This window comes from Schistocerca gregaria, chromosome 5 (assembly GCF_023897955.1).
Source record: "Schistocerca gregaria isolate iqSchGreg1 chromosome 5, iqSchGreg1.2, whole genome shotgun sequence".
In the NCBI taxonomy this organism is placed as follows: Eukaryota; Metazoa; Arthropoda; class Insecta; order Orthoptera; family Acrididae; genus Schistocerca; species Schistocerca gregaria.
This window is the reverse complement of record NC_064924.1, coordinates 13083950-13106825: the sequence shown is the minus strand read 5'-3', so window position 1 is coordinate 13106825 and position 22876 is coordinate 13083950. Positions and strand designations below refer to the sequence as shown.

At 44.6% G+C, this 22876-nt stretch overlaps 1 protein-coding gene across 1 annotated transcript in view; it reads right to left on the bottom strand.

Moving 5' to 3' along the window:
- Positions 1 to 481: 481 nt before the first annotated feature.
- The window catches only part of LOC126272709 (uncharacterized), a 61551-nt gene continuing 39156 nt past the window's right edge, over positions 482 to 22876 (bottom strand). Inside the window, exons 3-5 of the mRNA XM_049975744.1 lie at positions 2216 to 2877; positions 1294 to 2123; positions 482 to 1206 (exon numbers count right to left, since the gene is read on the bottom strand). Of these exons, the coding sequence (XP_049831701.1) occupies positions 482 to 1206; positions 1294 to 2123; positions 2216 to 2877 (2217 nt within the window). The remainder of the gene's footprint in view (positions 1207 to 1293; positions 2124 to 2215; positions 2878 to 22876) is intronic.

Here is a 22876-nt window from a genome sequence, read left to right as displayed (position 1 = left end):
CATAGAAGGCTGCAACAGAGGCGCTTACAATGGCAGCCCGTGCTGCTCCGGACGTTGCTGCTCTGTCGAGGATGGCTGGAACATAGGTGGCTTCACTGGCGGCCCATGCTCCTCCAGTTGTCGCTGCTGTGTCTGCTGTGTCGAGGAAGGCTGGAAAAAAGGCGGGCACACCGGCGGTTTGTGCTGCTCCAGACGTTGCTGCTCTGTCGAGAAAGGCTGGAGCAGAGGCGACCACACTGGCGTTCTGTGCTGTTCCAGACCACACTGCTCTGTCGAGGAAGTCTGGAACAGAGGCAGCCAAACCGTTGGCCTGTGCTGCTCCAGACATCGATGTTATGTTGAGGAAGGCTTTAACAGACGAGGCCACACTGGCTGGCCGTGCAGCTTGAGACGGTGGTGCTCAGTCGTGGTATGCTGGAACAAAGGTGGCCACACTGACGGCACAATCTGCTCCAGGCTTCGTTGCTCTGTCGAGGAAGGATTAAACAGCGGCAGCCAAACCAGCGGCCTGTGCTTCTGCAGATGTCGCAGCTCTGTCGAGGAAGGCCTTTAACTGAGATGGCCAGACCAGGGGCTCGTGCTTCTCCAGAAATCGCTGCTCTGTCGAGGAAGGCTGGAACAGAGGCGGCCACACTGGCGAACCATGATGATCCAGACGTCGCTGCTCTGTAAAGGAGAGCTGGAAAAGAGGCGGCCACATTGGTGGCCTGTGCTGCTCCAGACGTCGCTGCTCTGTCGAGCAAGGCTGGAACTGAGGCAGCCACACCGCGGCCTGTGCTGCTCGAGACGTCGCTGCTCTGTCGAGGAAGGCTGGAACAGAGGGGGCCACACTGGCAGCAAGTGCTTCTCCAGACGTCGCTGCTCTGTCGATGAAGGCTGGAACAGAAGTGTCCACACGGGCGGCCCGTGCTTCTCCAGACGTCGCTTCTCTGTCGAGGAAGACCGGAAGAGCTATGGAAATTCCAGCAGCCTGTGTTACTCCAGACGACGCTGCTGTTTCGGGGAAGGTTGAAATAGAGGCGGCTACAGGGGCGGCCCGTGCTTCTACAAACGTCGCTGCTCTGTCAAGGAAGGCTGGAACAGAGGCGACCACACTGGCGGATCGTGCCCATCCAGACGTCGCTGCTCTGTAGAGGAAGGCTGGAACAGAGGCGACCACACTGGCATTCTGTGCTGTTCCAGACCACAGTGCTCTGTCGCGGAAGTCTGGAACAGAGGCAGCCACACCAGCGGCCCTGACTGCTCCAGATGTCGCTGCTCAGTTGGGGAACGTTGGAATAGAGGGGACCACACCGGTGGGCCGTGCTGCTCCAGATGTCGCTGCTCTGTCGATGAGGGCTGGAATAGAGGCGTCCAGACCGTCGGCCCGTGCTGCGCCAGATGCCTCTGCTCTGTCGAGGAATGCTGGAACAGAGGCGGCCACACTGGCGGCCTGTGCTGCTCCAGACGTCGCTGCTCTGTCATAGAAGGCTGGACCAGAGGCCCGTGCTGCTCCAGACGTTGCTACTCTGTCGAGAAAGGCTGGAACAGGGGCGGCCACAACGGCGGCCTGTGCTGCTCGAGATGCTACAACTCTGTCAAGGAAGGCTGCAACAGAGGCAGCCTCAATGTCTGCCTGCGCTGCTCCAGACGTCACTGCTCTGTCGAAGAATGCTGGATCAGAGGGTGCCACATCCGTAGCCCTTCCTGATCCAGACGTCGCTGCTCTGTCGAGAAAGGCTGGAAGAGACACGGCCACACCGGTGGCCCTTGCTGCTCCAGACGTCACTGCTGTGTCGAGGAAGGCTTGAACAGAGGCGGCCACACTGGTGGCGCTTGCTGCTCTCGATGTCGCGGCTCTGTCGAGGAAGGCCGGAACAGACGTGGCCATACCGGTGGTCTGTGCTTCTCCAGACATTGCTTCTCTGTCAAGGAAGACCGGAACAGCGATGGAAATTCCAGCAGCCCGTGTTACTCCAGACGACGCTGCTGTGTCCAGACCGTCGGCCCGTGCTGCGCCAAATGCCTCTGCTCTTTCGAGGAATGCTGGAACAGAGGCGGCCACACTGGCATCCCGTGCTGCTCCAGACGTCGCTGCTCTGTCATAGAAGGCTGGACCAGAGGCCCTTACAACGGCGGCCCGTCTGGAACAGCACAGGTAGCCTTTCTCAACAGAGCAGCGACGTCTGGATCAGGAAGGGCTACGGATGTGACACCCTCTGTTGAGAAAGGCTACAACAGAGTCGGCCACACCGGCGGCCCTCCTGCTACAGACGTCGCTGCTGTGTCGAGGAAGGCTGGAACAGAGGTGGCCACACTGGCGGACCGTGCTGCTCCAGACGTCGCTGTTCTGTCGAGGAAGCCTTGAACAGAGGCGGCAACACTGGCGGCCTGTGCTGCACCAGAAGTCGCTGCTCTGCCGAGGATGGCTGTTACAGTCAGTGCCACACCGGCAGCCCATGTTGCTCTAGACGTTGCTGCTCTGTGGAGCATGGCTGGAACAGAGGCGGCCACACTGGCGGCCCGTGCTGCTCCAGACGTCACTGCTCGGTCAAGGAAGCCTGGAACAGAGGCGGTCACACCGGCGGCTTGTGCTGCTCCAGACGTCGCTGCTTTGTCGTGGAAGGTTGGAACAGAGGTGGCCACACTGGCGGCCCGTGCTGCTCCAGACGTTGCTGCTCTGTCGAGGAAGGCTGGAACAGGGAAGGCCACAGTGGCGGTTCGTGCTGCTTCAGATGTCGCTGCTCTGTCGAGGAAGGCTGGAACAGAGGCGGCCACACCGGCGGCCCGTGCTGCTCCAGATGTCGCTGCTCTGTCGTGGAAAGCTGGAGCAGAGGTGGCCACACCGGCGGCCCGTGCTGCTCCAGACGTTGCTGCTCTGTCTTTGTGGGTAATATCCTGTTTCACACTCGCAACGTAGTTGCAGTTTATTAACACATTAACATTTCACATCTGCATAGCGTCCATATTTCGTTGAGCAGAATATCCAAGTGCAGTCTGATGAAAAGTTGTAATAACAGACGTTACACCATGTGTTTAGTTGCTAGGCAGTAGATCAAACTATGAATGCCAGCATATAAATAAGAAATTTAAAAACTAACTGTGTTCATATTTGTATTGCTGCGAACAAGCCTGTTTGATGACCTGAAGCATTTGACGTTTCTGTTTGATCTCGCACGGCTCAGTGAATAGTATGCCTGCCCTGACAGTCACTAGCCATGTGGCGCCACTGAATTTATGCACAGTGTTGACCACGGCCCTCTCAAATCCATCGATCCCATACTCACATGACCAAGGAGAGCAGCAGCAGCATTTCAGTATGAGGAATGCAGCCTCGGCAGGCCACGGTGTTGCTGAGGTCGATTCCCTTATGTCCTGCTAGGCATTTCTTCTTCTTACTTGAAAGAAAATACATTCGAGTCACAAGCAATGAACAGTCAAAGGGATGTCCGAATGAAAAACCCTTTGCACAATGTTTCTTTGTATACAGATGCAGATTGTGATACTCTTAGTAACTATGTGCAGCTGTATTGAAACGCTAATTATTTGCATATCCAAGCGTGTACTACGCGTAATACCACTCTGACTGTGCACGCACGCTGTCTCATGGTGCTATAACTTTCATATATTCAGTCGTAATGCACTTCGAGCAAGGGCACTCCACAGACAAAAATATTTACTGAGCTAAACCGTAGTTTCCATCATCATCTGTGTAAATCGATGTATCACAGTGCCAGAGATAAAAGTTTGCTCCAGAGAAGGTGCTGAGACCAGCGCGCCCAGATTACCGGAAGTATCGTCAGCACCACCTACGTCCGGTCTCTGATGTGGGGGGCTGCGGCACTGCGCAGCGTTTGTACTCGCGATAGAGGTGGGCATGGAGGGGGGATTAGACGCCCAGCGTGGCTGCAGCTGCGCTAATGTGCCCGCGCCCAGTAAATCGGCCAACTTGTTTCATTAAACACGGGAAGCGGCTGCCGCCAGCTGCCGGCCATCTTAATTGCTTCTTTCTGGACCGTAAATGCAAGCGCTTTCGAGTGTTCATTTTCCCTTGTGCGCTGTGATTTCTTTCGTAGCTTGACTTTATCCCTCCAAGTAAGGTTATCTTTGAGGCTGTGTGCGCCTCGCTGCGGCAATTAAAGACTTTCTCAGACGAAATCTGTATTTCAACATTTAATGGAAACGCAAGAAGGCACAAGTTGACTCTGCTTCTCACATCCCTTCCTTCACTCTACATCCCGTGCAGCCCTCCCGCTGTTCAACAACGTCCCTTCACCAAAGTTCCTCTTTCCTGTTCTTCCTTTGTTTTCTCTCTTTTTCATCTTTTATCCACGTCCTTGTGCTATAACGTATCGATACTGCCCCACAGGCCTCGTTACGTCACTTCTGTCTGTAAGCTGGTCGTAGGTTGTGTTCCAAAAATGAACAGCATAGAAACAGAAGTGATGACACTTTCTGCAGGACCTGACCTTCATTTTGCAGGACAATGTTCAAGCATATACAGTGCAAGCTGTTACTGATTTGTTTGACTGATGAGGCTGCTAAGTGTCATACCACCTACTGCACTCCCCTGAGTTAAGCCCTCGTGAGTGTCGAAGCTTAGACAAGGTTTCGGGACCAAAAGCAAATGTAATTATCTGTGGTGACGTAAACATTAATATGATGAAGCCTGATAAGGCTAGCAACATATATGTGAATATTCTGAGCTGTTATGGAATATCCTCCCTTGTTAATTGTCCAACTAGAATAACGAAAGAATCTTCCTCGTCTATAGATCATGTACCTACAGGTATTGATAGTAAAAAATATATTGTTGTCAAAAACCTGGGCCTGTCAGACCACCTCTGCCAGATCTTAAAAACTAACATTCATGTAGAAACTCCTCCTAAACTGTGTACATACGAATGTTGTTTTCCAAATCAGCCCTGTATGAGATTAAATCCCAGCCTCAATATGAAGATTGGGGGGAAGTCTATCCAGAAACTAATGCAAATCAGAAATTTATCAAGTTCATGTCAATTTTTAAACTCAGATTTGAAGAGATGTTTCCCAAAACTCTTTATAAAATTAAAACTAGAAAGAGAAATCAATGGGTGACTACAGGTATCAAAAAATCCTCAGAAACTCTTAGATATCTCAACACCATAAAAAATAATCAATCTAACCCAAAAGTTCTGCAGTTCTACAAAAAGTACAGGAATATATACGGAAAGGTGCTGCTAGCCGCAAAAAACTTTCAAATAACGAAATATTACTTCAAGCTGAAAACAAGAGCAAAGCAGCCTGGAACATCGTCAAACAGGAAACATCTAACTCTGCTAAAAAGGACCTCAATTCACATGTTAAAAACAAATATGTACCAGTAGGTAACCCTAAAAAATTTGCTGATTTTCTAAACTCATATTTCAGTAGTATTGCAAAAAAAGTACAGAAGAAATTTCCAGATACGTATGATTTACCTACTCAGAACCAGCCAACAAACTCAGTGGTTCTCTTGCCAACTACAGAAAGGGAAGTGGCACTAGTACTACGCCAACTAAAAAATAAAACTTCAGTAGGACACGATGAAATCCCAGTCTGCGTAATTAAAGAATGTATAGGCTCCATAAACGGCCCATTAACAAACATAATTAATGAATCTTTCGAATCTGGATACTTTCCAGAGTACCTAAAACAAGCAAAAGTTATACCTATCCTTAAGAACGGAGATGTGGAACATGTAGAGAACTACAGGTCGATTTTTATATCTACATCTACATCCATACTCCGCAAGCCACCTGACGGTGTGTGGCGGAGGGTACCCTGAATACCTCTATCATCTACTGTCTATCATTTCTAAAATAATAGAAATACTAGTCAAAAAGAGACTGCTAAATTACCTGAATAAATTTAACCTTCTGTCCAATGACCAATTTGGTTTTAGGCCCAGAAAAGGCACACAATATGCTATAGTACAGTTCACTAATTTTAGAAGCCTTGTACAAAGGTGAAAATGTATGTGGTATCTTTTTGGACTTGTCAAAGGCCTTTGATGCAGTTGACCATAAAATCTTACTTCATAAATTAGAGCAAATAGGAATAAGAGGTGTGACAAAGAAGTGGTTCAGATCATACTTGGAAATCTGAGTTCAACGAGTTGAGATATCACAAGTTTCAAACAATTCCCTTGTAAAACACCTGTCTGACCCAGAACATGTGAATATTGGCGTCCCACAGGGAAGTGTATTTGGCCCAATATTGTTTCTTATCTACATTAACGACTTCCCAAAAAGTACCAGACATGGAGAAAAAATACTTTATGCTGATGACAGCAACATAGTAATAACAGGTGAAAGTCCAACACAGCTGTCAGAAAGAGCAAACGAGGCTCTCAGTTATGTCCACAGCTGGTCATTAAAAAATAAAGTACCCCAAATGTAAAGAAAACTAACTATATTAACTTCCAATTGAACAAAAAACACAAAGCCACTAGAATAAAAGTTAATAATAATGAATTAGAATGTGTAACAAGTACCAAATTCTTAGGGATGAATGTAAACAGCCAACTGAAATGGACAAACCATGTCAACATTTTGGCAAAGAAATTATCCACAGCATGCTATGCTCTTAGAATCCTTCACCGGTATGCCATAATACCTATCTTAAAATAACATATTACGGATATCTACACTCAGTCCTCAGCTATGGGATCATGTTTTGGGGAACAAGTGCCAGTAACATACAGACTATGTTCAAAGAACAAAAAAGAGCCATAAGGATAATAACAAACAGCAACAACAGGGCCCACTGTCTAGAATTATGTAGAAAGCTAGGCATTCTAACTTTTTCTTGTGAGTATATCTTTCAGAACATAATGTTCATTAAGAAAAATCTCAACATGTATAACACAAACAGCCTAATACATGACCATGAAAGAAGATCTCGTCACCACCTCCATCTAGATAGAAAGAACAAGGCAAAGACGCAAAAAAGTATGTTTTATAATGGGATAAAACTATATAACAAATTACCGCAGGAAATTAAAAAAATGAGTCCCTCATTTTCAGACAAAAGCTTAAAACATTCTTAGTAAGTAAAAGTTGTTATACTGTAAAAGAATATTTAACATAGATATAGATTATTAGCAACATATGACATTATCACCAAAATATAATGTAATTATAAATGTGTGTGCGACAAGTTATAAAAACTACACAAAATATGAGAAATCTCTTTCATTGTAAATGTAAATGTGTGCTCATGTATTATAAACTGACGACGTCCGTACAATATATATTGTTCCACGGATGAATAAATAAATAAATAAATAAAGTTCAGCTCGATTTCTAAACTGAAGGAAACACTTCACGGCATTCGCTTCAGAGCTGCTATCATTTCGTCGGGCAATAGACCGCGCCACTCGAACTGTCAACACAACTGGCACCGCTAAGAGTATCCTACGACTTCCACATCGCTGGCAACGTGCTATACACAATGCTGGTGACTACTTTGAAGGTCAGTAATGTTGTGGTTGGCAGGAGAGCCAACACAGGGTTACTAAAGGAGGCCAAAATGCACGCGTTTTAGCTCACGCAGGCTGGCGTGAGGTCTGGAACATGACAAGGGAATTAGAATTGAAAAAAACGGACGTAGCTGGTGGAATACTTAACTAAAATCTATTACTGAAGAACGTCGCTCTTGACGATACATGGTTTACAATATCAATAGTACTGATAATGGCGCACTGCTAGGTCGTAGCAAATAACGCAGCTGAAGGCTATGCTAACTATCGTCTCGGCAAATGAGAGCGTAGAAGTCAGTGAACCATCGCTAGCAAAGTCGGTTGTACAACTGGGGCGAATGCTAGGAAGTCTCTCTAGACCTGCCGCGTGGCGGCGCTCGGTCTGCAATCACTGATAGTGGCGACACGCGGGTCCGACGTATACTACCGGACCGCGGCCGGTTTAAAGGCTACCACCTAGCAAGTTTGGTGTCTGACGGTGACACCACAAGTAAAACTTTGAAACACGTATCTGTTTTGTACGAGCTGTAAATAAATAGTTGTCGCTATTAAAGTTCCAACCCTCGTATGAAAGTGAAGTACACAATGCCGGATTCTATCCTACATGTAATTTCCAGGTTGGTAGAAGATATTTTTGACTTCCTTTAGCCTGTGCCCTCGCTCCTGCCCCCTCCGCCCCCTATTAAATGGATACAAAATTGGCTGATTGGCTGGTACTGGTTAGCGGTGGGAAAGAGAAGACCATCACCCAGATTGGGTGACCTGCAATTCTCTGCCTACGCAGTGGACGCAATACGCCATCCGCCAACTCCTAGGGCTGAAATAATCTCAGTTCAAGACAGAACACGAGTCAATGTTTCTGTTTGCTCACTAACCAAGAACAAAAATTTAACTCAGTTATTCTCCCGTAAAGAAGCACTTCAGTATGAGTCAGATTCCACAAGGAGCTAAGGAACTGCCACTCGAGTAAAATGATTAACAACTCTGTTTACTGGGAAACTTGTGTCATAAGCAACACATCTCAAAATCTAACCGCTAGATTTTCCTCTGTGGCCTTTACCAGCGAAATCTTCCTTGGAGGGAAGTGTCTTGGATCTATGCCCAAAGCGAAGTCATCTCGATAGATCCCCATAGAGACGTGCCTCTCTACAGCATATCCCACTCCCTCCAGGACATAAGGCATCTACGTGTGCGGTCAGGTGACAGATACCACCAGCCATTGCACAAACGTTACCTGACACTACGTGGGTCATGGATCTGCCAGCCAGTCATGTGACGCTCATACTCCTTTCAGGTTTTTCTGGAAGTTCCCATTCGCTCTCCTGTATCCTTAGCACTCCGCCAATGACACAGGTGTGGTAAGAAGTTATGATTACACAATTTTATGTGCTCCTCAAAAACTTGTAATTACGATTTAGAAATTAATATTTGTATGTATTTAAACAGTAAAGAACATTCATTATGTTTAACAGCCATAACAATAAAAAAAACACTGATGATGCTGCAACTGCAGTGAAACATGTCTGGGGCAAAAACAAAATAAGGTCTTGCTAAAGGCGGACCCCACTCAAAAATATATGTTATTATTAAAGCAAACACAGACAAAAGAGCTTCAACATCAAAATGATTAAGCATGTAGTGTTAAGCAATCTCGTACATTTGAACCTGATTTAACTGTAATAACAAAATGACTTTAATATTCTGTAATGAGACTGTGCGCAAAATGTCGAATGGCGTAAGTAGCGTTAGAGCGACCACAGACCAGCAGAGGACATACAACACCAAAGCAGAGGCGGCGAACCAAGCGGAAGGCAGCGGCAGCAGAGGGCAAGACCTGGGAGAGAGCAGGGAGCTGGCGGCTAGGCCGCACAAAAAAAGGGAAGAGTCTCCCGGACCGGAAGGAGGCAGGCGGTCCCTGGGGAGCGCTTCCACGATAGCCAGGCAGCGACCGCGCTGCCGACGCCGCCTCGGTGGACAGGTATGGGCTGCAGAGGCAGGCGGCGTCAGGCGCCGATGCGAAGGGCTGATCCAGGGTCCCTGCAGAGTAGACTTAACCAAATCTGATTAAAACAGGACGAGACTGATGCTGTTAGGCTACACAGTTATGTCAGCCTATAGCCCTTGACAGCAACAACAGGTTACCTTGATGCGTACAACACGACGCTACGATGTGACATTGTCTTGAATGTAGAGCTGGTCTGTTCTTTCCTTGATCTTGCAGCCAAACACAATGGCGTAAGAAGCAGAGATATCTGTACTTTGGGCGTAACCCTCCACATGTGACAATCACTTTTACCACTGTCAGAAGTAGAGTCACCCTGAAATCAAGTTTGGTCCCAAAAGAAGGAAAGAAGTGTCAGACGAGTGCAAATAAGAAGACCTGAAGGTACAAGACAAGTAGACATTCAAGAAAGAAGTCCCAAGAAGCAAAGAATGAGCTCAAGGAAACGAAGACGGGAGGATAAAGAAGGGAGTCCTAGTCCATAAAATTACTGGGCGTATGGAGATAGCTCTGTCACTCAACTTTAAGCGGCCACAACTTATGAATGTAATAGCAGAGGGCTGTAGAACACATTCACGCTGCTTAGTACAATAACAGCAGATTTTAGTCTCGCAGTACGACAGCTCTGCCAGCAAATCAGCAACTGCCACAGCAAAGTCTTCGAGTGTCGTTCTTAAAATTACAGCATTAGGTAGCTTGGGGTTGTGCGAATCCATGTACAACAGCGAGATGACAGTACGAGATGCTGTAACACTCCGTGTGTTGTCTGTTGTCATGGCCTACCAAACCAAGGGAACTGCCCATCCCCGAAAGCTTCACACCTTAGCGCGTGAGTATAAACGACATGTGCAACGGAAATACTGTGCTCATTATCCACAATGTCGATTACAAACACTCCTCTTCTGCACATACTAACCACGTTTTGTATTTGGTTCCACTGTCTGTTTTTTCTTTATTGTGTCAATATTATGTCTTAATGGTCATATGTATTTATCCAACTGCGTTGACGTGTTTTGTATCAGCTGTTAATTACACGTCCTTCTCTATAAGGTGCAATATTTGGCCACAATTATCGCCTAACTGTATAATGTCTGAGATTTGATTCAAAAGTAAATGCAGATCAATAATTTCTACCAGAGTAAACGTTATCCGAACTCATTCATAGTTTACATTTTTTACACTGACATTCTTACATTGTGGTCAAGCTTAATATCTTGTTGGACAGTGGCATCTATTGTACTTTAGTATTTATGTGTGGTGTCATATGCATATTAGGGGATGAATGAATGTGTTAGGTGTTGAGGTTGAGTTGCATCAGCACACTCATAGATAGGTTGGAGAAGAACAGACAATGTAGAGATGATGTTAACATTGCTGGTAAATTTTGTTTTGTCACAGTCACTTTGCTTTCGAGTCATACTCGCTGTGATACAGACTTATGGATTCTATTGCAAGCTGTGCCAACTAAGGTGTAACTAGAGACTGGCGCGGCATGAAGGTCACCTACTCTCAAGATCACATAAAATATCTTCTTTGGAGGCAATTTTATGCTAGATCAAGTAACACCACAATCCTTCCGTGATCATAGCCGGAGGTCTCTGAACAAAGAAGAAGAAACAATCCATAGACAAAGACACCACGATATGCAACTAAACCACATGTACTTATTTTTGTTATGTGCGAGAGAAGTGGATGAGAATCTCGGCTGCCGTTGACACTTCGTCGTTCTTCCACTGACTGACTATGACTGAGAATGCATCCATCTTATATCCCCGAGCCCCCACCGTCATGGGAACAGATCTAGTGTTGCTGCACTCCTGTTGGCTCCCGCCAAGTTTCGGTTGGAAGAGGGCGGAATGCTGTGTTCCTATTGGCAATGATGGGGAAAAAACTGTTTCAAGCATCCTCTGTGCCAGTTTTGTGGAGTAGCTCATTCGAGGTGCACACACCTCTGGTTCATTCTTAGTGGGATAGTGAAATAGGATGAAGTTATCTCCTGTACTGTGGACTGCCTGGCTATTTAAAAAGATACAAACAGCTCCAGCACAGACAGTTATCTCTTTGAGTTGTGCGATGCCTGTCCAGCTCAGCCTGCTGCACTGCCACTATTTGCTGAAAAGTATTCACCCCACACTCATCTATTATCACTTCCTTCCATTCCTTGTGAGGCTGTGGACTCAGTCCTCAGCTGTATGCTTATTAAGTTCCTCTCTGTCCAACACCAATGTCTCCTCAGTCGAACACTTTGGGATTGCATCTTCTCAGGAGGACACACTACATACTGAGACAATTAGCAACATAATTTTCAACTGGGCTAAAATATCCAGCAAACTGCATACTATGCCACGACATTTCTCTCTATTTATTTTATTATCTCATGGACACTCCACAGTGAGATCCTTCCTGTCCGATAGCTCGTCACACAGACGTAGGGATTGTAGCCATTTGAAAGCTGCTGCCACCTGGCAGTGACACGTGTGGCGTCAGCAGTGGCCTGAGCTCTGCGGCATGCAGACGGGCGTGCTCAGCTCTGCGCTCTTCACACTGCCCGACGGCGCTCAGGCGACAACCACACGCAACGGCGACCCAAAACGGCGGGTAATATGTCGCACGTCATTCCGTTCCTCTGTGTTTACAGTCATTATGTCATAGAAAGTGCAGGTGAGAGGTGCAGATGTGAGTTCTACCCAAGCTGGGCAGCAGTCTGGGGCAACTCTGTGTTCCGCAGACTAATTAAATAAAGAAAACGCAATCTGAATGAACAATTGACACTCATTTGAATTTCGTGTAATGAGATCTGTCCTCTCCAGCAGCTCAGCGCCGACTGAGTCTTTTTCTCACCAATTTCCACATGGAGGAGGGGAGGGGGTGGTGGCGGAAGGGGCGGTTGAGCTAGGGGATCTCCCAGGAGGGGGAAAGTGGCTCTGAACTCAACTGTCGAGTGGTGACAATAAAGGTGTATGTTTACCCAGAGGGATGGGGAGGAGGAGAGGGAGGGGGGGCGATGGGGGGTTTCTCAGAAGGTTGGGTTATCCCCAGGTGCTCACACTCAATCCCTGGGCAGAACATCAGCTTAAGGAGGAGGGATGGTTTAATAGATCAGGTTAATTAGTTAGCGTATCAATTTGATGTCAAAAGCCTGCCAGAATCGGCCTTATCGCCTACTTACCATCTCGTGATGTATGTGATGGCGTCTTGCTAAAATTTTTCCTAGCTACGGGACTCATCTACCTGGCAGTTTCAGTCTTTGGCTTCTCAGTGACCACCCACTGCATTATCGTAACCAGTGTCGTCTGTGTATTATAACTCGTTTTCTGGAGTTGGCCGTTCAGCTGGAATGTTACTGCCGACATCACCCAAACATTTTTTGTACGTCACGTTTTTGTACCATTTTGTCACTGTTTCCTGATTCATCGTGTTGACTGGCGTTACGCGCTTTACTTCGCTTCATCACCGACGCTGCTTCCATCCTTCCTCACATACACACAAACAATGAAAACAACAGTAAAATATATAAATTACTACTTACTATCTGACTTAAAATTTGTCTGAGGGTACCTGTTTGTTATTGACACATCACAGCATCCTAATTTACTGTCATCTTAAGCTAAACGAAATTCTGTGCTAATGGGTCAGTAACCTAATGCTCAACAAAAACGATTTCAGAAGAAATTGATATGTGGGATCAGAACTTACTAAAAAACCTTGAAAAGAAAAGACTAGTGCACCACACAACATACTACGCCAAAGAAAAAATGCTACAATTGGTGATCGGCATGCGATTCGTCATGCCAGTCTAAGACGAAAGTGTATTTAGCAACAACTAGTCCCGCCAATAGGTTCAATAGAAATGCAATTTTAAAAAACGAGGCTCCCGTAACGCTGTCATTGCTTGCGGCGTGGCACGAACTCTGTGCTGTGTAGAAGCTGTCTCATTAGCTCAGGGACACATGGGGAACGATAGGCAGGCTCGCTGAAGTTCTAGATTCGTTGGCACCAAACATCCTTCTTCAGTTACAGCACCAAATTATATCCAATTTACACCTCCACAATGCGGTATCTTGTACATATCTTTCTGTTACTGATACCTTTATTGAAACATTAAGGCATAACACGAACATTTTTGCTGACGTAAATGCCCATTGTCATGTTCATGACTCAAATAAAGCCAATGGAAAATAATAGAGGATACAGTAACATCTTCTGTATCCAATGAGATACAAAAACACAGTAGTAGGCCGAATTAGATTGCACATTATACTACAATACGTTTGATGTCCAGACTTATTTTCACAGAGCAGATAGGTCCATGTGGGAGCAACGTTCACTTCATAGAAGATCTTCAAAGTGAGAGCCTTGCATTTGCAAACGTGTCATCACTCGCTATACAACACTTTGCTCGACCCTACGGAATACAGCTACATTCACTATTGCCAAAGTGGCATGCACACATGCTGTTAGATCATTTGCATCCATGGGTGCAGTACTACAAACTTGTTCTTTAAGTGTCCCCGCAGATAAAAATCTAGTGGGTTAATGTCCAGGGAACATTGGACCTCTACAACAAATCCATTTCCGTGAAAACGCTTCATTTAAGTAGTTACACACCATCATATTGAAAACATAGCTGTCGCCAAACACCTAGTGGAATTTTTTCTAATGCATCAGACTAAGTAATGCAAAGGAACTTATAATTCAGAGACTTTTTCAACTTGTCTCACGATAGGTAAGGACTCCTCGCACAGTTCCAGTCAAAGTATGCCTGAAAGCCACGATCACGGGTGAGTCTGGTTTGTGTACCGATCAGTAATGACTGCTGTAGAAGTTGACAATCGTTTCACGAGCGAAGCTAGATTCTTCACTCCAGATCACGTTGTTTATAAAATGTTAGATAACTTCCCCTTAGTGCAAAATCCATTCACAAAACTGTACTCGTCGAATGTAGTCTTCTGGCCGCTAATGTTGAGATAACATGTAATGATGCAGATGCAGTTCTTCATCGTGTAATACTTCAACAACCAGTCTTTGAGACATCTGGAACTGCCTTGCAGTATCATGGGTACATCGCCAAGGTGATTTTTGAAGGGTATAAAAATCATGTCCTCTGCTTGTTGAGTATGTCTACTCCTTGGACGACCTCTGTCCATTACTTGCCTACAAAAACTGTCTGATTCCCGAAGACGTTGCTCCATTGCTATTAGGAGGGCACCACGCAGCATATGCAGCACGAGTAGGAGCAGCTGCTTGGTTATCGGATGCAACCAGCAGCGAAAGCATGTCGACATATTCATCATTTTCCTACTCCATCGGGAAGGTGTTCTACATGAACTTGACAGGAACAGGTATGGTTATACACTGTGCTATTAGTAGACACATGTATGCAGTTTAATGGATCCCAATGTCATGTGATAGGCTATTTCAAGTGACAAAATGATATACTGCTTATATACGAGGAGAACTAGGAAACACACATCTATAAAAATAAAGAAAACAGAAACTTGATGAGGGTTCGAACCATAGCTCCATGCGGATGTGGATCTGATGTCCCAGCAGTCTACTAAATGAGTTACATTGGTTTGTAAGGTAGTCCAGAGTGGTACAACTTCCTCTGGACATTATGATGCACTGCACGAAGTGACAGTGTTGGTAGATACCCTTTTTTATACATGTGTTTTCAAAATGCATCTGATTTGATTTTGCTAAATAAACTATCATCTGATCTGATTTTGCTAAATAAACTTTCGTGCTGAATCTGAAAGAAGAATTGCGTCCAAGTGCGGCATTTTTTTCTACGCCATAAATTATTAATTCTATCAAGTGATCTTATAATACAAATATTGCAGTTGTAACAACGCTAGTTGTAATTCCATATCTGCCATTCCCCTCCTTTTCTCCTTCATCAGAGATCAGCATAAACACCTGTGAGTGCGTTAGCTTCTACGGAATAAATGATCCAAATTTTTTGACAGAGCACAATGTTGTTTAAACTGTACACAAATTGTTTTTAATTCAGAATTATTGTCAAAGAAATACACGAATTTACATAGTTTGTAACGTGACAATGCTAGGACAGTTGTCAAGATAATGCATTTCGTCCTCATTAATCGACATAACTCTAAACACAACAATATCAAATTTTAACCAGAAGATTGTTTACAAAATTGTTCTTACTACTACATCGTGAAGTTGGCCAATATTACGACAAATCATCCGATTGCGGTTCTAAGTTCGGTACTATTTAGGATTACAGTCAAGTCTACGGAAGATGGTTAGTTTTTGAGACAAGATGAGCAAAAGATTACTCAAGGTTGCTTGAGTTCACAGTGGATGCAACCTGGTGAACCAACAATTCTGCGACTCTGCTCGTGGTATTTACCTCAGCTGCGATGAGCCGTCACCTGCATGCCTGCTCTCGTCCTCTGAGAGTCCTATAACACCTCTGCTGATTTTATCAGCAGAAACTGTCCTATGTTTCTCGTTAGGTGAGAAAACATGCACTCATCCCTAGTCTTGAAATATGGCGATATGCACTCCCATGGATGGAGCAGCATGCATATTACAATGCCCTCGCAGTTCTTGCTAGAACAATTAACTATGTGGCTGTTTCGTTTCTCTGCTGTTGGAGCTCAACAACACTACAGCTAATGTATAGCTAAGTGTCAGCCGAAGTGAATGTAGTGTACAATCAAAGTTCCTCCTGTAGCAAAACTGTCCCCCACCTCAATCCTTTCGTGCTCCACATCACAGCTTTTTCCGATCAATAGGAGTGTTCCTTTTATTTTGTGGAAACTATCTCTGCCAATCGCAAAGGGCCTACCATAAAACTGCATTTCGGCACTTTATTTCTTCCTAGTTCATGTCAGCCAATCGGACATTTTGTGCCTGCTCCAGACACTTAAAAGTTACATGTGTACACCATGAGCGTACCATGTGCAGTTCACGTGATCGACTGCATCACTGTTTTGTTTGTATCCATCTGGAAATTCCCCACTGCAGTTTTCTACAGATTCTTTCCGTACTACGCCGGTGGCCCCCTACTTGCTCCCCTGGATGAGTCACCTGGTCCGTTCGTTGTCCCGCACCACAGGTTACTTTAAGAGGTTTCCGATGTACTCAGCCTGTGACATCGCCCTTTGCATGTGCTCCCAAACAAAACGTTTCCTCCAGCAGATTGTTTCACCTCCTGCTCATTGACATGCAGGATTTAGGTTTGGTGTGTTAATACTGTCGATTGAGTGTCATCCCTTTGCATTGCGTACTGTACACTTTATTAGGCAAATCTGGTCATTTTCGCTGAAGTATGTCAGATGACATTCACCTTCCTGTTACGATGTATAAAAACTCTCATGTAAGGTGAGAAATTGACATTCACTTAACCTGCCACCTTACACACATAACTGAAATCTAATTTTATTACAGAGCTAGTGTCCAGTCTCCCTACATACTCAGTCCACAACAAATTTCGCTGAAAGGTCAGTTTCCAACAACTTAGAAACGCTCTGATTTTGAGAAATCTCATGGACCATGGTCACCATTTTTTATGTAAACCCTATGTTCTATGTAACATATATGTGTGTTTGTCTAATGTTGTCTCTGATACGGAATTCTGATGCCTACAAATGATTAAAATGACTCATCCATTAACAATCTACACACAGGGATTTTCATAAAATGGAATATCGTCTTGTGGTTTTACTTCATTTCAGTTTAGCACATCAAACGAATCATTCCTATCGGAATGCTACTAGACTGAATCACAACTTGATACTGGCAATTATTTATTCTAAAAAACACTTAGAATGCAAAAAAGTAAAAATATGAAACACATAATGTCAGATTCTACCGTACATGTTATTTCAAGATTGTCAGAACATTTGTTTGAGTTTCTTTAGACGACCGGGCCTCCACCCTCTGATTAGACGGACAAAAAATTGTCTGACACTGATCAGTGGTGAGAAAGAGGAGGCTTGCACCCTGACTGTCAGAAAAAACTCAGTGAACATCCAAATAGACCTCATTTACTGTGAGTGTTCCCCTAAGAGCCAGATCCTCCTCTGTGGATCTCGCGAGCAAAGTCTCTGTCCCCAGAGGGAAGTGTCTTAGATTGATGGATGTGCCTGCTTTTCGTTGGAAAGCTTGCCCTGGCGCTTCCCGTGAGAAGATTCCTCAGAGATCAACTTGCAACCATCGTTTGTGATTCCAAGCATTCCCCCTCACATTGAACTCTCTCGTGGTCTGAATTTTTTTGCAGTTCCACCAGAGCGCAACCTCCCACTAGTGTGAGTTACTGGTCTGGGGGTTCCGCGGCCTCCAGTGCTGTAAACCGCCGGCTCCTCGGTCTGCTGTCTCTCGAGGCAGTAAACAAGCACTCCTCTTTGCCGATAGCGGCTTTTGAGGAACAAATGGCACTCGTCGCCCTTTCCATCAGTGATCAGCTCTAATTCACTCCCAGACATGCAGTATTACACCACAAAAGCGTACAGGCCGACCTCGTCTTTTGACTGACAGAGACCGCCAACAGTTGAAGAGGGTCGTGATGTGTAATAGGCACACAGGAATTCCAAACTGCATCAGGATCCACTGCAAGTACTATCACAGTTAGGTGGAAGGTGAGACAACTTGGATTTTATTTCGAGCAGCTGGTCATAAGCCACACAACTCGCGGGTAAATGCAAAACGACGCCTCGCTTGGTGTATGGAGCGTAAACATTGGAAGATTGAACAGTGGAAAAAGGTTGTGTGGGGTGACGAATCACGGTACATAATGTGGCAATCCGATGGTGAATGCCTGGTGAATGTCATCTTCCAACGTGTGTAGTGCCAACAGCAAAATTCGGAGGCGGTTGTGTTATGGTGTGGTCGAGTTTCTCAGGGAGGGGGCTTGCACACGTTGTTGTTTTGTGTGGAATTATCACAGCACAGGCCTACGTTGATGTTTTAAGCACATTCTTGATTCCCACTGTTGAAGAACAATTCGGGGATGGCGACTGCATGTTTCAACACGATCCAGCACCTGTTCATAATGCAGGGCCTGTGGCGGAGTGGTTCACGAGAATAACTTCCCTGTAATGGACCGGCCTGCATAGAGTCCAAACATGAACCCTGTAGAACAGCTTTGCGATGTTTTGAAACGCCGACTTCGTGCCAGGCCTTACCGACCGACATCGATACTTCTCCCCAGTGCACCAGACCGTGAAGAATGGGCTGCCATTTCCCAAGAAACCTTCCAGCACCAGATAGAACGTATGCCTGCGAGAGTGGAAGCTGTCATCAAGGCTAAGGGTGTGCCAACACCATATTGAATTCCAGCATTACTGATGGAGGGCGCCACGGAATTGTAAGTCATTTTCAGCCATTAGTCCGAATACTTTTGATCACGTAGTGTAGATTTTGACATCTTTACCCTATGACGTTTCTCTCATAAGTGGGTGAACTGTTTATTGACCTCTGTAATTACATATTTGCGACTTCCGCTGCCATTATTATGATCTCACCTTCGTCTGTGCTCATGTGGTTTAGACCTTTAGGTGGTGTGCTGAAAAGCACTTGTGTGGCTGGTAAGTGTCCCAGAGCCAGCGGCGGCGTACCATACGTTTTAAGTTTAAACTGTACATATGTGGGACACATTTATTCCCCCTGATTGCTGTGAGCACCTGTACACACTTATTTAAGCAACAATTATTTGTTGTTGTTGTTGTTGTTGTTGTCTTCAGTCCTGAGACTAGGTTGATGCAGCTCTCCATGCTACTCTATCCTGCGCAAGCTTCTTCATCTCCCAATGCCTACTGCAACCTACATCCTTCTGAATCTGTTTAGTGTATTTATCTCTTGGTCTCCGTCTACGATTTTTACCCTCCACGCTGCCCTCCAATGCAAAATTTGTGATCCTCAAAACATGTCCTACCAACCGATCCCTTCTTCTAGTCAAGTTGTGCCACAAACTTCTCTTCTCCCCAATCCTATTCAATACCTCCTCATTAGTTACGTGATCTATCCACCTTATTTTCAGCATTCTTCTGTAGCACCATATTTCGAAAGCTTCTATTCTCTTCTTGTCCAAACTAGTTATCGTCCATGTTTCACTTCCATACATGGCTGCACTCCATACAAATACTTTCAGAAACGACTTCCTGATACATAAATCTATATTCGATGTTAACAACTTTCTCTTCTTCAGAAACGCTTTCCTTGCCATTGCCAGTCTACATTTTATATCCTCTCTACTTCGACCATCATCAGTTATTTTACTTCCTAAATAGCAAAACTCCTTTACTACTTTAAGTGTCTCATTTCCTAATCTAATTCCCTCAGCATCACCCCATTTAATTTGACTGCATTCCATTATCCTCATTTTGCTTTTGTTAAGGTTCATCTTATATCCTCCTTTCAAGACACTGTCCATTCCGTTCAACTGCTCTTCCAAGTCCTTTGCCGCCTCTGACAGAACTACAATGTCATCGGCGAACCTAAGAGCTTTTACTTCTTCTCCATGATTTTTAATACCTACTTCAAATTTTTCTTTTGTTTCCTTTACTGCTTGCTCAATATACAGATTGAATAACATCGGGGAGAGGCTACAACCCTGTCTCACTCCTTTCCCAACCACTGCTTCTCTTTCATGCCCCTCGACTCTTATAACTGCCATCTGGTTTCTGTACAAATAGCAAATAGCCTTTCGCTCCCTGTATTTTACCCCTGCCACCTTCAGAATTTGAAAGAGAGTATTCCAGTCAACATTGTCAAAAGCTTTCTCTAAGTCTACAAATGCTAGAAACGTAGGTTTGCCTGTTCTTAATCTTTCTTCTAAGATAAGTCGTAAGGTCAGTATCGCCTCACGTGTTCCAACATTTCTACGGAATCCAAACTGATCTTCCCCGAGGTCCGCATCTACCAGTTTTTCCATTCGTCTGTAAAGAATTCGCGTTAGTATTTTGCAGCTGTACTGAACTGATAGTTCGGTAATTTTCACATCTGTCAGCACCTGCTTTCTTTGGGACTGGAATTATTATATTCTTCTTGAAGTCTGAGGGTATTTCGCCTGTCTCATACATCTTGCTCACCAGCTGGTAGAGTTTTGTCATGACTGGCTCTCCCAAGGCCGTCAGTAGTTCCAATGGAATGTTGTCTACCCCGGGGGCCTTGTTTCGACTCAGGTCTTTCAGTGCTCTGTCAAACTCTTCACGCAGTATCTTATCTCACATTTTGTCTTCATCTACATCCTCTTCCATTTCCATAATATTGTCCTCAAGTACATCGCCCTTGTATAAACCTTCTATATACTCTTTCCACCTTTCTGCCTTCCCTTCTTTGCTTAGAACTGGGTTGCCATCTGAGCTCTTGATATTCATACAAGTGGTTCTCTTCTCTCCAAAGGTCTCTTTAATTTTCCTGTAGGCAGTATCTATCTTACCCCTAGTGAGATAAGCTTCTACATCGTTACATTTGTCCTCTAGTCATCCCTGCTTAGCCATTTTGCACTTCCTGTCGATCTCATTTTTGAGACGTTTGTATTCCTTTTTGCCTGCTTCATTTACTGCATTTTTATATTTTCTCCTTTCATCAATTAAATTCAATATTTCTTCTGTTACCCAAGGATTTCTAGCAGCCCTCGTCTTTTGACCTACTTTATCCTCTGCTGCCTTCACGACTTCATCCCTCAGAGCTACCCATTCTTCTTCTACTGTGTTTCTTTTCCCCATTCCTGTCAATTGTTCCCTTATGCTCTCCTTGAAACTCTGTACAACCTCTGGTTCTTTCAGCTTATCCAGATCCCATGTCCTTAAATTCCCACCTTTTTGCAGTTTCTTCAGTTTTAACCTACAGTTCATAACCAATAGATTGTGGTCAGAGTCCACAACTGCCCCTGGAAATGTCCTACAATTTAAAACCTGATTCCTAAATCTCTGCCTTACCATTATATAATCTATTTGATACCTTTCAGTATCTCCAGGATTCTTCCATGTATACAACCTTTTTTATGATTCTTGAACCAAGTGTTAGCTATGATTAAGTTATGCTCTGTGCAAAATTCTACCAGACGGCTTCCTCTTTCATTTCTTAGCCCCAATCCATAATCACCTACTATGTTTCCATCTCTCCCTTTTCCTACTGACGAATTCCAGTCACCCATGACTATTAAATTTTCGTCCCCCTTCACTACCTGAATAATTTCTTTTATCTCATCATACATTTCATCAATTTCTTCATCGTCTGCAGAGCTAGTTGGCATATAAACTTGTACTACTGTAGTAGGCATGGGCTTTGTGTCTATCTTGGCCAGAATAATTCGTTCACTATGCTGTTTGTAACAGCTTACCTGCACTCCTATTTTTTTTATTCATTATTAAACCTACTCCTGCATTACCCCTATTTCATTTTGTATTTATAACCCTGTATTCACCTGGCGAAAAGTCTTGTTCCTCCTGCCACCGAACTTCGCTAATTCCCACTATACCTAACTTTAACCTATCCATTTCCCTTTTTAAATTTTCTAACCTACCTGCCCGATTAAGGGATCTGACATTCCACGCTCCGATCCGTAGAACGCCAGTTTTCTTTCTCCTGATAACGACGTCCTCCTGAGTAGTCCCCGCCCGGAGATCCGAATGGGGGACTATTTTACCTCCGGAATATTTTACCCAAGAGGACGCCATCATCATTTAATCATACAGTAAAGCTGCATGTCCTCGGGAAAAATTACGGCTGTAGTTTCCCCTTGCTTTCAGCCGTTCGCAGTACCAGCACAGCAAGGCCGTTTTGGTTAATGTTGCAAGGCCAGATCAGTCAATCATCCAGACTGTTGCCCCTGCAACTACTGAAAAGGCTGCTACCCCTCTTCAGGAACCACATGTTTGTCTGGCCTCTCAACAGATACCCCTCCGTTGTGGTTGCACCTACGGTACGGCCATCTGTATCGCTGAGGCACGCAAGCCTCCCCACCAACGGCAAGGTCCATGGTTCATGGGGGGACTTATTTATTGACTCAATATCCCCATTGAAATTTCTAGAATACCACAACAGAAAGTTGCTTCAATCTCAACAATGTCAACGCCCTCATCATGTTTTGCTGTGTAAAAAAAGTACTTCACCTGAAGACCTACATATGTTTTGTTTATGAGTTAATTTCTTGACATTCGTTCCAATGGTGTCGACATTTCATTAGAAATGCTGTTAAATTAGAAGTTATAGGAAATAACTCAGACGAATCTGTGAATCTCTGTTCAAATGATGATTGTTGTGCTAATTAAAGTCTACAAAACAAATATGATACCTTGTACGCCCAAAGGAAACATGTACAGTAATAACCGTCAGTGATAAAGAAAAGGTTGTAAATTTTTGGTTAAATGAATGAGGCAGAAATTACTTAAACTTAAGCAGTGTGCAAAGCTGGTTTC